Genomic DNA, 16,541 nt, shown 5'->3' on the forward strand with positions numbered 1-16,541 from the left:
CCTCAACAATGTGCCTGCAACTTTCCTCTGGAATCAGGGGTGATTTTGCAATTTTGATACAAGAGAAGCAAGTTACCCCAAAGTTACCTATATTTGGACTCAAAATTGGCCTGTATTTTCCCGCTGTACGCTAAATGACGGAAAATAATCAAATTTTTGAATTCCGCTTAAACGACAGTGAAAACGTCACTTACTCCCCAGGCTTGTAAACATGCCATGTCTCTGAATTGACAACATATCTATAAAATTTGCTGGTATGACGTTAAGGCAAACTATAGGCATTCTCATGGAAAACAAACTGTGCAGTGCTTCTTACAGACTTAATCTTGTATTCCTATGCAGTCCCTTCACAGATTGGCATGTAAGAGGACTGCCGAGTGTTTTGATAACACATAACTATAGTGATGATCACATACATTTAAACAATCATTGTACATCCAATCATCTCCACAACATCTACCCCAGATGACTATGTAATCAAAGAAACAACTTAAAGTGCGGACTCAGCAACATATACTAGACATGTTTTCGAAATTAGACAAGACACACAGGATGTAAAGCTTGGTGACAAAACGGACGAATTTCATTTTGAAATAATAAACATTCCCCTCTGTCAAGTAATATGCCACCTGCTTCAGCTTACGTGCATACTTTCCACATGTGCAACTCCTGACATAGGAAGAGCTTGTATCTCACATTAAGACTTTCGTATGAGACACAGCCTATTTGTGCGCAAAAGCTGGTAAGGCAGGATTCTCGGAAAGTAGATTAGTGAAATCATTTGAGCAGTTCTATGGTAGGTATGGAGATGCTGTATCGAAATATGGTAAAAACCTGTTTCTTGAATGATGAGTGACAGCATACCTGGTTTTGACTCACAACAGTAACTTTGTGGCTTCACCAGATTACATTAAAAATGTCACATGGGTCAATCTTGTTAGTAGGGTACACATACCGATGGATGGTCACTCTACCCCTATCTTGTTTTGCTCTTCATTTACACTTCTTTACCTGGAAGGTAAATAATCGTAAGTGCTTACCGAGACATGGATTGAAACAAACGAGTCTTGTGAGTTTCCAAACCAGCGGGGAAGAGTAACTATGCGGCACAGCAACCGTGATTTGCCACGGTCACTCCACTTGAATGACCTTGGACTTACCCATTCCGGACACATGCTATAGAACGACTAATTAGTGGTTCAAGGTAACCCAATTGTTATTGTCATTTTCTATTTGTTTCTTGGACCTGGTAAACTACTTATTTACCTTGAATGACACTCATCATTGGAGCTGTTTTGAATTCTAATTGAATATCATCAGACTATCGCTTGCTCTGGCCTCAGTTGTTTAAGGGGTCATATACAGGTGAACCAAGCTCTGCAACCAACAACGGTCAGTGAGAGGTCAGGTGACACCGGTGCAAATGACTAGAATTCCCGACGTTAACAGACGATCGACTGGTACGAATTTCGACTGGTAAAGGTTCGAGTGGGCTGACCTTTCGAGACTGTAAGACAGCACAGTTGTTGTAGTGTGAACGGACAAGTAATTTAGGTTTGCTTTTTTGTACAAAATTGTTATCACATATGCTTGGACATCAGTTACGTTGTCTCTACAAAATTCATACAAGTAAGACCCTAAAATCCATTCATCGACCTCATTTTGTTTTACAGGTATGCAGCGGCTATGGAAACGAAGTCTTTCACTGAAATCTCCTCCGAAATGCCTGCGAACGTCCACGGCATTATTTGGTTCACAAAACTTCAGTTCGACATCGCAAAGTGGTCAATACGAGCCTCCTAAAGATATTGACGGTATGTTTTATGTTGAAGGCCAATGCACAAATGTATAAGCCACAGCCACCTTTTACAGATCCGTTCCGGGTCAGAGTCTGAAAGAGGGGACACAAGGTTGCCTCTATATAGGTGTTCAACAAATGCACCAAGTGCTCTCTCGCAAAGACCAGGTTCCCTGTTGTTATATCACAAATTACTAGGTCATGAAGATTTCAAAAAACTGCGAGCCTATGATGGCGGGGATTAGATGCGATGAAGAAACTGGTATTAACGCGAACGCGTATTTGACCCCAACCCTCATATCTCTTATAAACCCGTTTTGCAGGTGTCTACAAAGCTATACTCTTCTCTGCCGGCAAGCTTACCGTATGATTTTGAGTAGTCAACGCTGCCTTCATCACTAATATGGTTACAGCTATCTTTTTTTTTTCGAAAATGTGACATAATATTTTCTACATTCCAAATACATTCGATCAAAGGTAGACTACCAACAGTCTCTTGCACCTTTTCTGTCTCTTATTGGTGTCGCTAGTCTAGATCAAAGGTCAAAGGGCTGCAAAGTGTGTCAGTGACTGTGATGAAAATACACGTTTCTTTGAATGATCCGTCTGGAGTACAACCCGGAAAGATAGCTGTTCTTTCGATCTGGGTCTCTTTTCACATCTATGTTTCGATTAAGCGACGCTGCTTATAAAGTTTGATGATGTGTTCATGATTTTTGTTTTCCTAAATAAAATGTGTTGAACTACAATCGTTAGCTATGTCAACACCATCTCGCTGTTTTTAATGTGCAATGCCATTGTTAACGAATGAGTTGCGGAATGGAATTCAATTATCAATAGAAACATGTGATGTTCAAAAATAATGGACAATATCAAAAGATGCGGTTTATGGAGCTGTTACTGTTCATAAAGTTATTGGTATCTAATACCTTTACATTCCGATTTCATTGTAGATACTTACAGGGCTCCTGCTGTCCGCATTCCAACTTTAAACAAGTTAAGGGGAATAGCAAACAAATATGGACTGGATGCAACAACGGACGAGTTACTGCAATATAGAGGTTAGTTCAGAACTGAAGCAAAACGATGGATGAATGTAAAGCTCTCTCGGATATATACAAATTGAAGTATTGCATGTACCTTCAGTCGCATATAAGGATTACACGAGTCGAAAATCTGTAGTGACAGTAAACAGAGCGGTCTTTATGCTATGGTAGGCACGGAGAATGTGGTTGAATGTTACGAACGCGTACCATAGATACCTTTAATGGTGGCAACCGTTGACATATCTTGTGTTCCTTTTATATGTAAGAGGACGTTCAGTCATTACAACCCGGGTAGGAAGGGGAGGGGTTTATCTGAAATTGGGAAACTGCAAGGGGGGGGGGTGGTAATGCTTTTTTAAACAGTGCAGAGAGGGTCACTTGATTTTAAGAGTACACAAACATGCGACGAAATAAAGGCGCTTTCATTCTCTGAAGTTAGTACACTGTGGTTTGAATACGACTCGATTGGAACTAATTTGGGATAATTGGATTTTCATATTTTTAAAATTTCTCACAGGTGTTAGGTGCCCTATAGCTGATTGTTGCAATATTACAAATTACCCATAAAACAAGTGTATACCTTAAAAAGGAAAGCAGACGAGCTTACATTGGCAGGTTAAACAGACATTACTTCACCATCCAATTATCCCAAATTAGTTCCATCGTGTTAATTACAAATACATGGGTTTTCACTCTTATTGACCTCTTGTCTTTGCAAGTTTATACATACTTATCTTGCAACGGTTCGACCAGCAGAGTGGGTCTTGCAGGCTCTTTGCATGCTGCAGTTAAAGTTAGGTGCAACTATGAAACATGGCTTAGCATATAGCTTATACATGGGACCTATACATAAACGCAGAATATATGATACTTGACACAACTTGAGTATTTTTAGTCCATGGTTGATCTGTATCAAAGTAAAATTAATTAAGCATAATACGTTTAGTACTCGATATTGAATTCAAGTTTCAATGGTAACAGCCTATTGATAAAAAACATTAGGAAGCGTTTACCTATGAGACACAGCCTAGCCTATACTTTATACATTGGGGCACACATAACAGAACATATGCTTACTTGACACAAATCATTTTCACGCCATATTGGATCTTAATAAAAGAAAGATGTATTAAGAATATTGCACTTATTGCAGTATATTTAAACGAAGTTTCAATTTCAATAGCATTCAAACAAATTTGGGAAGTGTCGACATATGAAACATGGCATATACCGTATATACATTCGAGAGGTCCACCGTAATACAAAACACAATATAATTGACATAGATTGTATTTTACTCTATCATGAATCTGTATCAAGGTAAAATGTATTTAGGATAAATAAATTTATTGCACTATATTTAGTCAAAGTGTCAATGTCAACAGCCTTCTACTAAAATTTTGGGAAGTGTCTATATATAAGACATGGGTTTTTCTCGAGGGTCTATGGTTTAGCCTCTACATCTTATTTATTGGGGTCCATATGACAGAAAACATATACTAATTGCCACAAGTTATTTTTACTCCACGGTGGATCTTAAACGAAGTCAGATCTCATCCGCTAATACATTTAGTATACTATATTCATTTGAAGTTACAACATTAACAACTTTCTAATAACAATTTGGTAAGTATTTGCCTGTGGGACATGGCTAACACCCTATATATGGGTCAATATTGCCCATTGGCAAACATTTTACATTGACTAGAATATGTTACTTCATGGTCGATGTGTCTAAAAGTAAGCCCTCTTTCAGATACATTTTACAAAATATATTTATTTTGCTTTTAATATCAACAGTCTCATAATACATATTTGAGAACCAAATCATTAAGCTATGTGATGCAGGCTTACTGATACGTGAGTTCGTGGCAGTACTACACAAAAATATGATGGTCTTGATGTTCTTGTCAATACAAAGAATGCATATATATGTAGTGGTAGCGGCCATTACATTGTTAGCAATTGAATTTAATTCTATATTAAAATAGACTGTAAAAAATATATATTCACAAACTGTAATCCTACACCAAATAACGCATGCTCAATGCAACATGCATGTATTTTTTCAGGAATGTTTTTTGTTGCATGTGCCAGCGACAGTTTCTTTGTTTCTAACAGCATATTGAAATACCCAGTACCCAGTCTGTTGACATTGACAGTATGTCTGTGTCCTGCGTTGTTAGTGTTGGTAATCAAATTCAGGTCCGGACTTTAGTTTTCAACAATAACAATGCACATGTCACGCTGACAAGTCGCGTTGTGACAATACTTGGTATTTCAAAATGCTGTTGGAAGGAGACCAATAATCTGCAGTTGATACATGGAACAAAAATACCAAAATACTGTCAAAAGTTAGAGTTACTGTAGCGCTTATAGATACAACATAAGCTTAAATATTGAAATAACAAAATATCAAAATTTTCCCTGGCAATGGTGTGCAACGTGGGGGTCATCAATTCTTTTATTATTTTTTAAAGGGGCATCAAAGTATTTTGAGTGGGTAGAGGGTTCTATTATTTTCAGAAAGGTGCAAGAGGAATTTGCCGGTCCACCCTGGCTGTGACAACTGAACGCTCCCCTATGTCCAGGGGTGCAGTTAATTCAAATATACTTGATGCAACGAGTCTCATGAAAGTTCGAATAGAAGATACATCGCATGTCGATTAAATCAGTACAGTTAATACCCTTGGATCGGGTAAAAACCCTTTACGTATTTGAACAAGATCACAGACGTATGCCTACAATATGAAGAACATATTCGGCGAATAAGCTAAGTTATTTTTACGTCACGTGACGATTGCAGAACTTTATTATTGACTGAGGTTGTTGTGCACAACTACAAGATAATAGTTATCGGCTTTTCTTTGTAACGGGTGTTTTTTGCTGCCCTTCTACAGACTTTATGGCATCAGCATGCAAGTCCTTTGATGTCGTGGACAGTCTACCTGAACCGTTACTTCCAGTCAAGTATCCAAGAACACCTGGTTACAGACCTAGACCTGAAGAAAACAAACTAAATGCATGGTAAATTGAATTTTGACATGTTCACATGTTCATTTCTTTTCTTGTCTTGTGATTGCTCTCTATGAAAGATATAATGACATGTGTATTTTGAGTTATTGCAAAATTGTGAACTAAATCAGACATTACATTTCAGGTACTGGCGATGTGACATAAAAGGTGCAGATACAGGCAAATTAGCAGGCAAGACCTTCTCCATCAAGGACAATATCCCAGTAGCTGGTGTTCCGATGATGGACGGAAGTTACATACTGCAGGGATACGTGCCAGAGTTCGACGCTACTGTCATATCGAGGATATTGGATGCAGGTGCGACAAGCCCCTGGAGCTCTCAACTTTCTGAGAACCACTAGTTGGCTATACACACTTTCAGTGCATACCTTATCGCCAGTTCGATGGTGCATTGTGCCTTGGAGTCTCAGATGTGGTGTGACGAGTTGTTATGAATTCAAAACAATGTTAAGATGTAGCTTTGCCACTGAATAGGGAGAATTTGGTGTATTTAATCGTGTTATGTTTGTGACAGTGTGGCATGATTGCAGACGTGCTCATTCGCTTGGAACGAGACTACCGTTCTTAAAGCTGCTTCATTAATGTACTAACAAAAAGTATTATTTGTATTGCCTAGTATAGGTGGTCGTATCATGGGCAAGTCGTCGACTGAAGATCTGTGTTTCTCTGGTAACAGCTTTGTCTCTGCCACGGGCGCAGTTAGGAATCCCTTTAAAAATGACCACTGTGCTGGGGGATCCAGTAGTGGGAGTTGTGCATCGGTGAGTGTCGAATGCTTCACAAAGATGCGGGCAGTATATAACAGCTACTTGCGAACGAGCTTATTTGTTGCGCTAGTAGTAGTAGTAGTTGTAGTAGCAAAAGAGGTAGGAGAAATAATTATTATTTGTTTGTTGAGGATAATGTGATTTACGATAAAGATATTGCTATTCCCATGAAAGCTTTTCTACGCAATTATTCAAGAAATACAACTGAGGAAATGAATTCTACATTCGAAATCAATGAAATAGCAAGTGACGAGAGCGTCTCGAAAGGAAAATGAAGCTGAATATTCGACTTTAAAATGACGGTAGATTTTGAGAACATTAGGTACGAAGAAACATAAAAAGTAAAGATATATATTCCTGCCAATTCCAGAGTAGTACATTCGTTCACAGAACATATGAAAGAGCAATAGTTTAGGATCCCAGATTTGACTTAAAGCTTCAATTTTCCCGTTGACAAGGCCGGTCTGTAACACGTCCCTCCATCAAACTCAGTGCCTCCTTGGTCCAGGGACTGCGGTCTGCACCTTCTTCAAAACAAACTCATCCAATGAACAACAGCTAAACGTCTACATAATCTCGGATTGATTATTTTTAGGTTGCCAGCGGTGAAGTGGACATATCCATCGGTTGTGACCAAGCCTGTTCAATTCGTCTGCCCGCATCTTGGTGCGGTGTGGTCGGTTTGAAGCCAACATTTGGGTTAGTGCCATACACTGGAATCGTCCCCCTCGAATTCACCATCGATTGTGCAGGACCCATTGCAAGAAATGTCCGTGACGCAGCCTTGGCTCTGGAAGTAAGTTTGTGTAATTAATGCCGTGGAAGAAGGGAAGATTTCAGTTACCCTGAGGGGGTTGACCTGGGGAAATCAGTGGTGTTCCATCATGTACAATGTGACCCTCCCCAGTACCTGTTTCTAAAATGTGACCCTCCCCTTTTTAATTTGTAAAACATGACATTTTTAACGCTTTATATTTTCGTACGACCTTACCAGAGCTGCTTTGCCCCATCATTAATCCCCATGTTTACCATTTCTTTATACCCCTTCATTTGTGCCCCTATCATTCGATTATTCTTTGGAATTTGACCGGGTTGTTCATGTTCATAACATACTAAGTTTTACTCTCACCAAAAAATATACTAGTACTCATTATAATTCACCCATATGGAGTACTCAATACCTGGGTAAGTGTGTTGAATTTGCAAGCACACATTTTCGAACAGTGCCTGGTCATTCCCATAGATACGGTCCCCCCTTATTGTGGAGGACCGTGCCATAGAGTACTTTTTGCGCCTCTTTGCTTGCTTAGTTATTTCTATATTCATACGAAGCGGAATACATACAAAAACTTAGTCAAAGAAAAGAAGGTCTCTTTGGCTAAAACTTCCAACTTTACATCAAGATACATAGATTATGTCATTTCTCTGAATAATTTCAAATACAGTGACAAGCTCCCTATGATTTATCCTCCTGAATGGGAGATGATGGAAACTACTGAAGAAGCTTATTCCGCTTCGTATTTTGATATTTTTTCTCGAATTTTGTACAATGTGACCCTCTGCAAGGCCAGGTTTGAGAAACATGACCCTCCCATGCCCAACTCTTAATTAATGAAAGGTCTATAAGAATATAATACTTGAACTTGAGCATCTATTGATAATTCAAGAATATGAGAGAGCGAGAGACAGACAAAGACAGACAGACTGAGATAGAAACAGAGACAGAGACAGACAAACAAACAGATTAAGTTTGTGAAATACATTTGTCGCAAACTCAATACATTTGTCGCAAACTCAATGTTCACTGCAGTAAATCCAGCTACCCATTTTATTGCAGAATTCTGAACATTCCTAAGTTACACAATAGAAGACTAACCCTTGACATGTGCTTTTTATACAAAATAATCCATTCACATTATGATTCTCCAAATATTCTAAATCAAATCTGCTTTTATGCCCCCAGTAGAAATTTACGCAAGAAACCCCTTTTTAAACCAGACTTGTGTTCTGTTAATTGCAGAAAATTCTCGACAGTGCCCAGATGCATGTCTGTTTTTAATGATATCTCTTTTAAATGTAATATAGATATTTTTTCTACGCTGTGTAGTTTTAAAACTATTTTATCCAGTCATTTTAACAGTTCTCCTTTTTGATTCGTGTATGTTTTTTTTCAATTTAATGTAACGTGTTACTTTTATGGTTGTCTTGTACATTTGTCTTGTGATGGTGTGACTTTTTTGTTTCGCAGATCTGTTAGTGGGTTTGCCCGTTGATCTGTGTATCAAATAAAATAAAATAAATAAAATAAAAATAAAAAACATATGAGAGACCGAGTGAAAGGGGCGGACAGACAGACGGGACATACGTATGTCAGAAAGCATAAGGATGACTGATATCTTTCTTAAAAGTTCCTCAATATGTATGTATGTCAACAAATAAAATGCTAAACTCAAAGATGTGCAGGTATTAATCGTCAAAATATATACTTAACGGACTGCACAGCACAGAAGTTTCATTTTTGAAACTCACCGGAATGACACACTGATAGAGTTGTAAATACCGATGGCACTCAATTTTGACAAAACTACTTAGATACTTTCCTCGTTGAGGAACTATCTACAGCTGCTAAAGGGAAGACCCTCTCCTCAATATGTGTGTTTTCTTTTATACAGGTTATTGCTGGCTATGATGACGGGCTCGACCCAAGGCAACCCGTGGATCTCAAAGTTCCCGAATACACCAAAATGGTAAGGCATATGTGCGTCGAGTAAAGATATTGCCTGGATAGATATTGGTAAATGTGACGCAAGCTAAGGGTGTCGATGGTTAGGTCAAGGTGTCTTTCTCATTTTAAAGGTATATAGTCACCTATAATCTACATATGCCCATATATGGTCCAAGGGGCGTTCCTCAGCATTCAAAATGCCCATGCGAGGGCGCTGTCACCCGCTTAAAATCTGTGATTGGTTAGATTTTCTCTTTCCATGATAACTGTGGCAAAATTGGAACAGGTGACACTATACCTTTAATGTACTCGAATTTCATGTCCCTCAGCTCTTTGTTCTCCTGTCGAAGTCTTCCACTTCAGTTTCTTCATTCACATTCGCTCCAAGCGACCTTTTCCAATCTAAATGTAGATCGCATTTTGCGTGACTCTTGGCGTCTCAACGACTAAATTTGGGAAAACCTTCCTTTCAGTTAACAACTACAATACCAGGAATAAAAATTGGCATTCTGAAAGAAGGGTTTGGTCTTGCAAAATCTGATGCAGAAGTTGATGCTATGGTTCAGGATTCAGCATTTAAAATGGTTGACATCGGTGCCACAATTGAAGAGATCTCTGTACCTGCACACAGAATCGGTGAGTATTAAAACTGTGGTGATAATTTAGTGTCTCCGAAAGCTAGTGCTTTAGGCACCAGGTCCCTGGCTCTTCCATTGTGTACACAATTGTGTACTCAATGAATACACGTGTCTTGTCAACCCTGATTATCTACAACCAATGAAGATAATCAATAATTCTCCAACAGGTATCAGAAGGAAATATCTGTTTTGGTCTTTATCAGGAGCCAACAGACGTACAACAACGCCCTTTATTTCGATCATTGCAAACGTAATTCAATGAATCATTAGTGTAGAACTTGACAGCACATTTATTCGATAATTTTGTCCCAGTTTATACCTGATAAAGCACCAGCGCCTTACTTGAGAGGTGCTGACTATCCTAGCAATGTCATACGAAGAGCAGCTGACTTAAACATGCAAAGTACAAAAATAGATGCAAAAATGGGGTCGACGCAAATGAAACGTGCAAAAATTATTCTCCAGGTATCAGGAGCAGTTTCTCTGTTTCTGACTTCACCAACATGCGTCCAACAACGCATTTCGATTATTCCAAATGCAATTCAATGATTTATAGTACAACTCTGATAGCCGGTGCATTTATTTTGATCTAATACATGTTGATAGCTCGTTTGTTTGATAATTTTGTTTAAATTTCTGCAGCAAACAAACTCTTTCCAGCGATTGACTTCGAAGGTTGTGCCGATCTTGTCATGAAAGGATGCGGTAAGCTTTGAGCGGTTTTGTTGTTGACGTAATTGCATTGAAAGAGTGCTTCCAAGTCATGTAGTTATCACAAAATAAAATCCACTCGAGGTGGAAATTTTCAATGAAGAACTTTACGATATCGTCGACAGTATGGCCAATAATCCATTATCATCTCAAGGAAACATAAGTGATACCAGTCTGGTCAGCGTTTGCAGGTATATTACTCGTTAAATTTATATGATTACCCGATATTTTTGCGTTCATTGCTATGTCTGCCGAATACACTAAACATGCGCTTCCTATTTACAAAGCTCCGAAGGCACGGGTACGTGCTGTTCGCAAATTTGCAAGCGTAATTTTGTGATGGTTGTATGTGTCCAGGCTTGGCAAAATATCAGTTTGTTTCATGCGCCCATTGTAGGTGCTGGCTCGCAGTACAATGGATTTTACCCATCAAGTATCGTGAATGCCTTGCACAGAGGATATCGAACGAGGATAAATGACATGTCTCACGTTTTGAAGGTAAAGCGCCCTCATTGGTAATTTATGTAACCCACTTTCGTGATCTTGCTATTGGCAAACTGTTGGAACCCATATTAGTTGCAATTGAACAAGACACGATTAAACAATTCATTTTATATCCGCCTGCGACCGTTTTCTGTCTTATCTTCAAGATGATCGTAAGTTTAAGAGTGGTTTAAATCTTGAAGTCGCCCTGAGCGCTATAATAAAGTGCATTCTAATTTGTTCCACAGACAATTTTGCTTTTCGGAGATTATATGAAACACGAATACGGCGGTTACTTCTACGCTAAGGCTCAGAACATTCGTATGGACGTCACTGAAGAATTTGACAAGACATTCGAGCATTACGATGTCTTGGTAATGCCCACAGTGCCCGCCAAAGCACCGAAACTACCAAAGGAAGGGGTCTCAATCCGAGGTATATGTGCAACTTGGTACAGACGTTAACTTTTGGATAATTTCAGCATCATATTCCCCAGTCCGTCAGTCTCAAAATCTGACTATACTTTAGCAAGCATGGTTGGTGTAATATTTAAAATGAGGAATCTTTCGCACGATTCTTATTCATTCAACAGTGGAAATGTTTCAGGAATAGTAGCATTATACTCAACAAAACTTGACAAGAATACTTATAATAAATAAGTATATGACATTGTTGTGAACTTTTGCATATAAATGAATTAAGTGTGTACATATGTAGACACAAATATAGGGTAACTTGTTTTTTTGTCTTAATTAGCGATGGATCGGGGCAAAGATCATACGAAGATACAGTTGAAACCTTCACATTTCCATAAAAAGAATCTAAAATCTACATTCATTGCACAGTGAGGCATGGCCATAAGCAAAGTGTGGATGGATGTTTTTACATGTAGGCAAGGCAGGCTGCCATTCTGCCATTCGAAGCATGAAACAATATGTACGTTTTAGTATTAAAGATGACAAAGTGATTTTATGTCAAAAAACGTCAGATTAATATCAGATATATGTTCCTCATGGTGACAGCTAAGTCAACTCCGAATAACTTTCGAAATACAACTAAAGTCATTGCATAGCATCTTATAGGACGATGATTTCAGGCCTAAAAATATGTTTGTTGTTACTTGCATATCCATTGGCCACTTCCATAATAAACCACAGAAAAAGAGGGTCTGTATGTCCTTATAGTTTGAAGGAATATCAGCAAAATACATTTTCTTCTGCGGCATTTAACGTGACTTCACGAGATTTTGCGCAGCTTCATTGTTTGCAGGATGGTGTCAAGTCATATGAAACAGGACAAACGGAGCGTTATTTACAGTCTCATGGGTAGCGTAAAAGTAACTCGTTTCAGTGGAATTGAGCTGAACTGTACAGACACCATCGGAGTTAAGTGTCTGTCTGCTTGCTTCACCCAGTTGGCAACTGACTACTCATTGGATACCGAAGTATCGCGAGATCTCATTACGCCGTACGAGAAATGAACTATCAGGCGAATATAATGTCGAAGTACGATTTAAACCTCGTTAGTGTAGTATCGTCTAAAACGTTTGGTATGACAATATTTCATTAATATTAGTTACTAATTTGCAAATGAAATTGCGTTGTTGCAGTGATATCACGAATGTCATGAATAGCAAATTACTACGATGGTCTTTAATCGTCAGCTCAACACAAGAACATTCAGTCAACCTTCAGGAGGTTCGGGTAAATCTGTTCAAGCGAAGTCAGGCCAGTAACAGTACAACTTTCTCTTCTCTTCTGCCCTTTCCAGAAATGTTTGATGTCGCTCTGAATATGATTGACAATACTGCTCCGTACAACCTGACTGGTCACCCAGCGATTACTGTTAACACAGGCTTTTCCGATGGCCTTCCTGTTGGCATGATGATTGTTGGAAGGAAGTTTGAGGAGTCGACGCTTTTGAAGGTTGCCCATGCGTTCGAGCAGCTGAGAGACGAACAGAACGGCCACTAAATGGAGTTTGTGTGATGTCATAAATGGCCTTCTCTTGGACTTGCTCTCTTTCAAAAAATTAATAACACTATAGGAGCTCTTCAAATGACGTTTATTTAATGTCACGAGTAACCATTTACAGTGTAATGTTCACGATTTGTCGCAGCTAGGCTGCTGCCGGCCCTCATTGGTATCCTCAGATTTGATAAACCTGTAGCAATTCCTTAAATAATTTTAGTCGAGACAGGTTACAATGAATGACTTTAGTATGTACGTGGAGGACGGATCAAGCCATATTTCATCACGCTTATCTATATTAATTACATAAGATTATAATTCTTTCTAACAATGTTTACAGGGCAATGTGCCACACGGCTTTTGCTCGCAAATAAGTTAATAAATCAAATATTCAACAGTGATATTTCTTTTGACTTTAACATTTTGAAAGTAATACCAATCTTATACGCTCAATATTTATAGTAAATGAGAAACAACCTCATAGCAGACAGATTATTCTCAAATTTAATTGAAGGAAACTCAGCGGACGAGCAGCTTCTCAATAAATCCAGCGATCAGGCCCGTGAACGTTAGATAATTCTACAAAAGAGGCCCATTCTTAAAGGCCGCACATTTGATTCAGTCTGATTTTAAAGCCAGATGGACGGGGATTGGAAGTCCTTAAAGTTTACACCGATAGAAACACAACACTAATGTGACAAATTTGAAGATACTGTCTCCCTACGCAGGACATGAACAGTTTAAAAAAGCGTTTTTGTCAGTTTGTATGAAATCGAGCTCACCGACGCACGTGCAAAAATCCACCCTCGAATGATTGATACAGAGCACCGATTGCGTCGTTGCTGCATGTTGATACTTTTTTCCCGACGTCAGATCCAGATAATCGCGTCTTAGTTCTGTTCATTTGGGAAGACCCCTTTTCCTTTTTCACACCGTGATTTCTGGGACACAAAATCAATCCGGTGGCAAGGCTTAGCATCATGAATTCAGATCGCCTGTGTCGTGAATGAGATCTACAGAATAATTCATTGGTTCATGAAATCGTTAAAACTTCCGATGAAATACTGGAGCTTTTAGGATATGGTTGACAACACGCTAAAATGTTGTGCTTTTGAAAAGTCAAATTTTCGGGTATACACCGATACGGCGAAAGGGCTGTCATGATATCAGCATCGTTTCATCTCGGTGTTGAAGAACGCGATCCTGAGCGCATTCATTGCAGCTCCTTCAAAGAGATGGGTACGGGTCATCGTTGCTCTATCGCGATACATAATATTGTATGCTAATTCTTGGTTTCATTAGAACAGAATATGTATACTCGTGATTGTACACTTTTGACAACACACAAAGCATGTACACAGATACCTTGCTGCGAATCCGTAACCCCTGTACCGCTTTCAAAGTCCGCATTGCACAGTATACGATGGACTTTATACAGTAACAGAGGTGAAGTAGGGTCAGTTATAGACTTGGTTCAAGTCGGTGAATGTCTAAAAAATAAAATCGTTTGCACAGTTCATACAAACCTATTTGGAAATTTGGCAGGCCAGGTTTTGCCCGCGATTGAACGCGTCACCTTTGAGTCTGCGCAGTAGTGAGTTAGTTTCTGCCGGATTCCGGGAGAAACTCCCCTGCATAGCGTTCACCTACTAATCGCGTTCACCCCACTTGCGAGTTTCATTATGAAAACAGAACACAAATCATCGCGTTCACCAAGCTAAAACATTCACAAATCACAGACTTGAACCAAGTCTAGGTCAGTTACGGGCGGTGGATGATAACCTTGCTGACCACTGCAGGTAAGATAGATCCTACTTGTCCTTGTAAATCATACAACAGAAGCCCAGTACAGTAAATCAGTACAGAAGACAAATGTGACAGGGTCAACAGGGCTTGCTTCCGTTATCGACTTTATCAATGCCATATTTACTAGTCACCCTTCTCAAAGGTAGGGATGACCCATTTTTTACCTGGGATGGAAGATTTTGGAAGAATAACTGTTGCCTGTCAAATGTTAAAAAATGATTCCATTAGTGTGGTTTAAAACAGTGAAAAATTATTGCAGGGTGACTGTCAGATATAAAATGCTGCAATGCATTGAAATAAACATAGAATTGAAGACAACGATTTAAGTGATCCCAAAAGCTGGTAATTGTGAGTTTGTATCGTTATTCCTTGAAGGTGTAGTTTTAGGTGCTTGGTTTATCATTTATCTCGTACCACATAAGACATGTGACCGATGAGAGTTCATGAAAACATATTGAAAGCACCTTTGTAGCTCACACATCTCCGTGTTGTCTCAATGATTGCAAGAAGTCTAAATCGACTTACACTTGACTGAAATTTATGGAAATCGTCTATCTCGTAAAACTCTACTTCGCTGGCAGTGGGGAGAGTGGAACAATGGTTTGCCTTTGCTGGGAAAATGATGCTTCAAGGTATCACTGAGGCGAAAGTGTCTTCAAAACAGATTTCTTCAAGGCCTCATTAGCGGAGACTTTTAATGTCCTTTCCAGCATGTTTGTTGGTTTTGTAAGTGCAGCTACTGAGCTACTCGTACGACAAAAATAGTGTCGAAATGCTTGCCTTGTAATCTTCCAGTCAACATAGCTTGCTTGTATTGTACTGAACTAGAGTCTGGACTCTTTTTATTTACATTTGTGAACACTGCATTTTACTACATATTGCTTGGTGATTCAACATATGGAAAATGAGAACAAATTGATTTTCTCTTCTGGGTGGTGTGGACCATTTTTGATTTTCTGAAAGTCTGGAAAATTGAAGGGGCATTCCAAGATATTGCCTTCGGAAAATAAAAATCAGGAGAAAAAGGCTGCAAACAGACTTGAAGTAAACATGATCCATGACTACAGTTACGTTTACTCGTTATATTCTCAACATTTTCGTCGCGCCTTCTTGTTGCCCCGTTTTCATAAAATCTTATTCCATTGACCGCCATGTTATGAATAATTTTTAAATCATTTCAGTTTGATACTTTCAGCTGCATGATTATTTATTTTTTGTACTTCTCTGCAATATATCTTCGATGCCTGCACTAGTTATATCTTACTGTAGTACAGGCTGTTTCTTTTTTTTTTTCAATTTTTACAGCGTCCTGAAGCAGATGCTTATCCCTGTTAGTTAAACCTGTCAACTTTGCACCGTTGTGCATTTCGTTCACAATTTGCTTTTGTAAATAAAAACATTTCAACAAAAAGGACTGGGAATATTGGCAATTAGGTACTCGAATTAGTCCCTTAGAGGGAAAATAAATAAAATAGCAGCCAGAATTTGCACACTTAAAAAAATAAAAACAAATTCAAAGTGAAGTAGGAAGCAAAAATAAGTTCAAAATCTCCCTCCCCTC

General features: G+C 38.8%; 1 protein-coding gene across 2 annotated transcripts; it reads left to right on the forward strand.

Moving 5' to 3' along the window:
- The first annotated feature begins 1,353 nt into the window (after window positions 1-1,353).
- On the forward strand, window positions 1,354-13,574 carry LOC139135214 (amidase-like). 2 transcript variants are annotated; one of them, XM_070702489.1, is made up of 13 exons: window positions 1,354-1,460; window positions 1,674-1,814; window positions 2,752-2,859; window positions 5,745-5,871; window positions 6,005-6,177; window positions 6,502-6,641; window positions 7,243-7,443; window positions 9,320-9,394; window positions 9,846-10,008; window positions 10,653-10,715; window positions 11,119-11,219; window positions 11,453-11,639; window positions 12,975-13,567. In XM_070702489.1, exons 1-13 carry the CDS (start codon window positions 1,424-1,426, stop codon window positions 13,175-13,177), a joined length of 1,719 nt encoding a protein of 572 aa, XP_070558590.1. In that variant the 5' UTR covers window positions 1,354-1,423; the 3' UTR covers window positions 13,178-13,567. The 2 variants fall into 2 exon arrangements, with proteins under 2 accessions (XP_070558590.1, XP_070558591.1); XM_070702490.1 differs by having other exon boundaries at window positions 1,373-1,554; window positions 12,975-13,574.
- The last annotated feature ends 2,967 nt before the right edge of the window (window positions 13,575-16,541 follow it).

The sequence above is a fragment of the Ptychodera flava genome, chromosome 6 (genome assembly GCF_041260155.1).
Source record: "Ptychodera flava strain L36383 chromosome 6, AS_Pfla_20210202, whole genome shotgun sequence".
NCBI classification, from domain to species: domain Eukaryota; kingdom Metazoa; phylum Hemichordata; class Enteropneusta; family Ptychoderidae; genus Ptychodera; species Ptychodera flava.

Bases quoted from the DNA above. Each gene is read 5' to 3' on its own strand.
- LOC139135214 (XM_070702489.1), top strand. From the start codon at position 1,424: ATGACTAGAATTCCCGACGTTAACAGACGATCGACTG. The intron at 1,461-1,673 runs GTACGAATTTCG...TTTGTTTTACAG, and splicing joins CGTTAACAGACGATCGACTG to GTATGCAGCGGCTATGGAAA. The intron at 9,395-9,845 runs GTAAGGCATATG...CCTTCCTTTCAG, and splicing joins TTCCCGAATACACCAAAATG to TTAACAACTACAATACCAGG.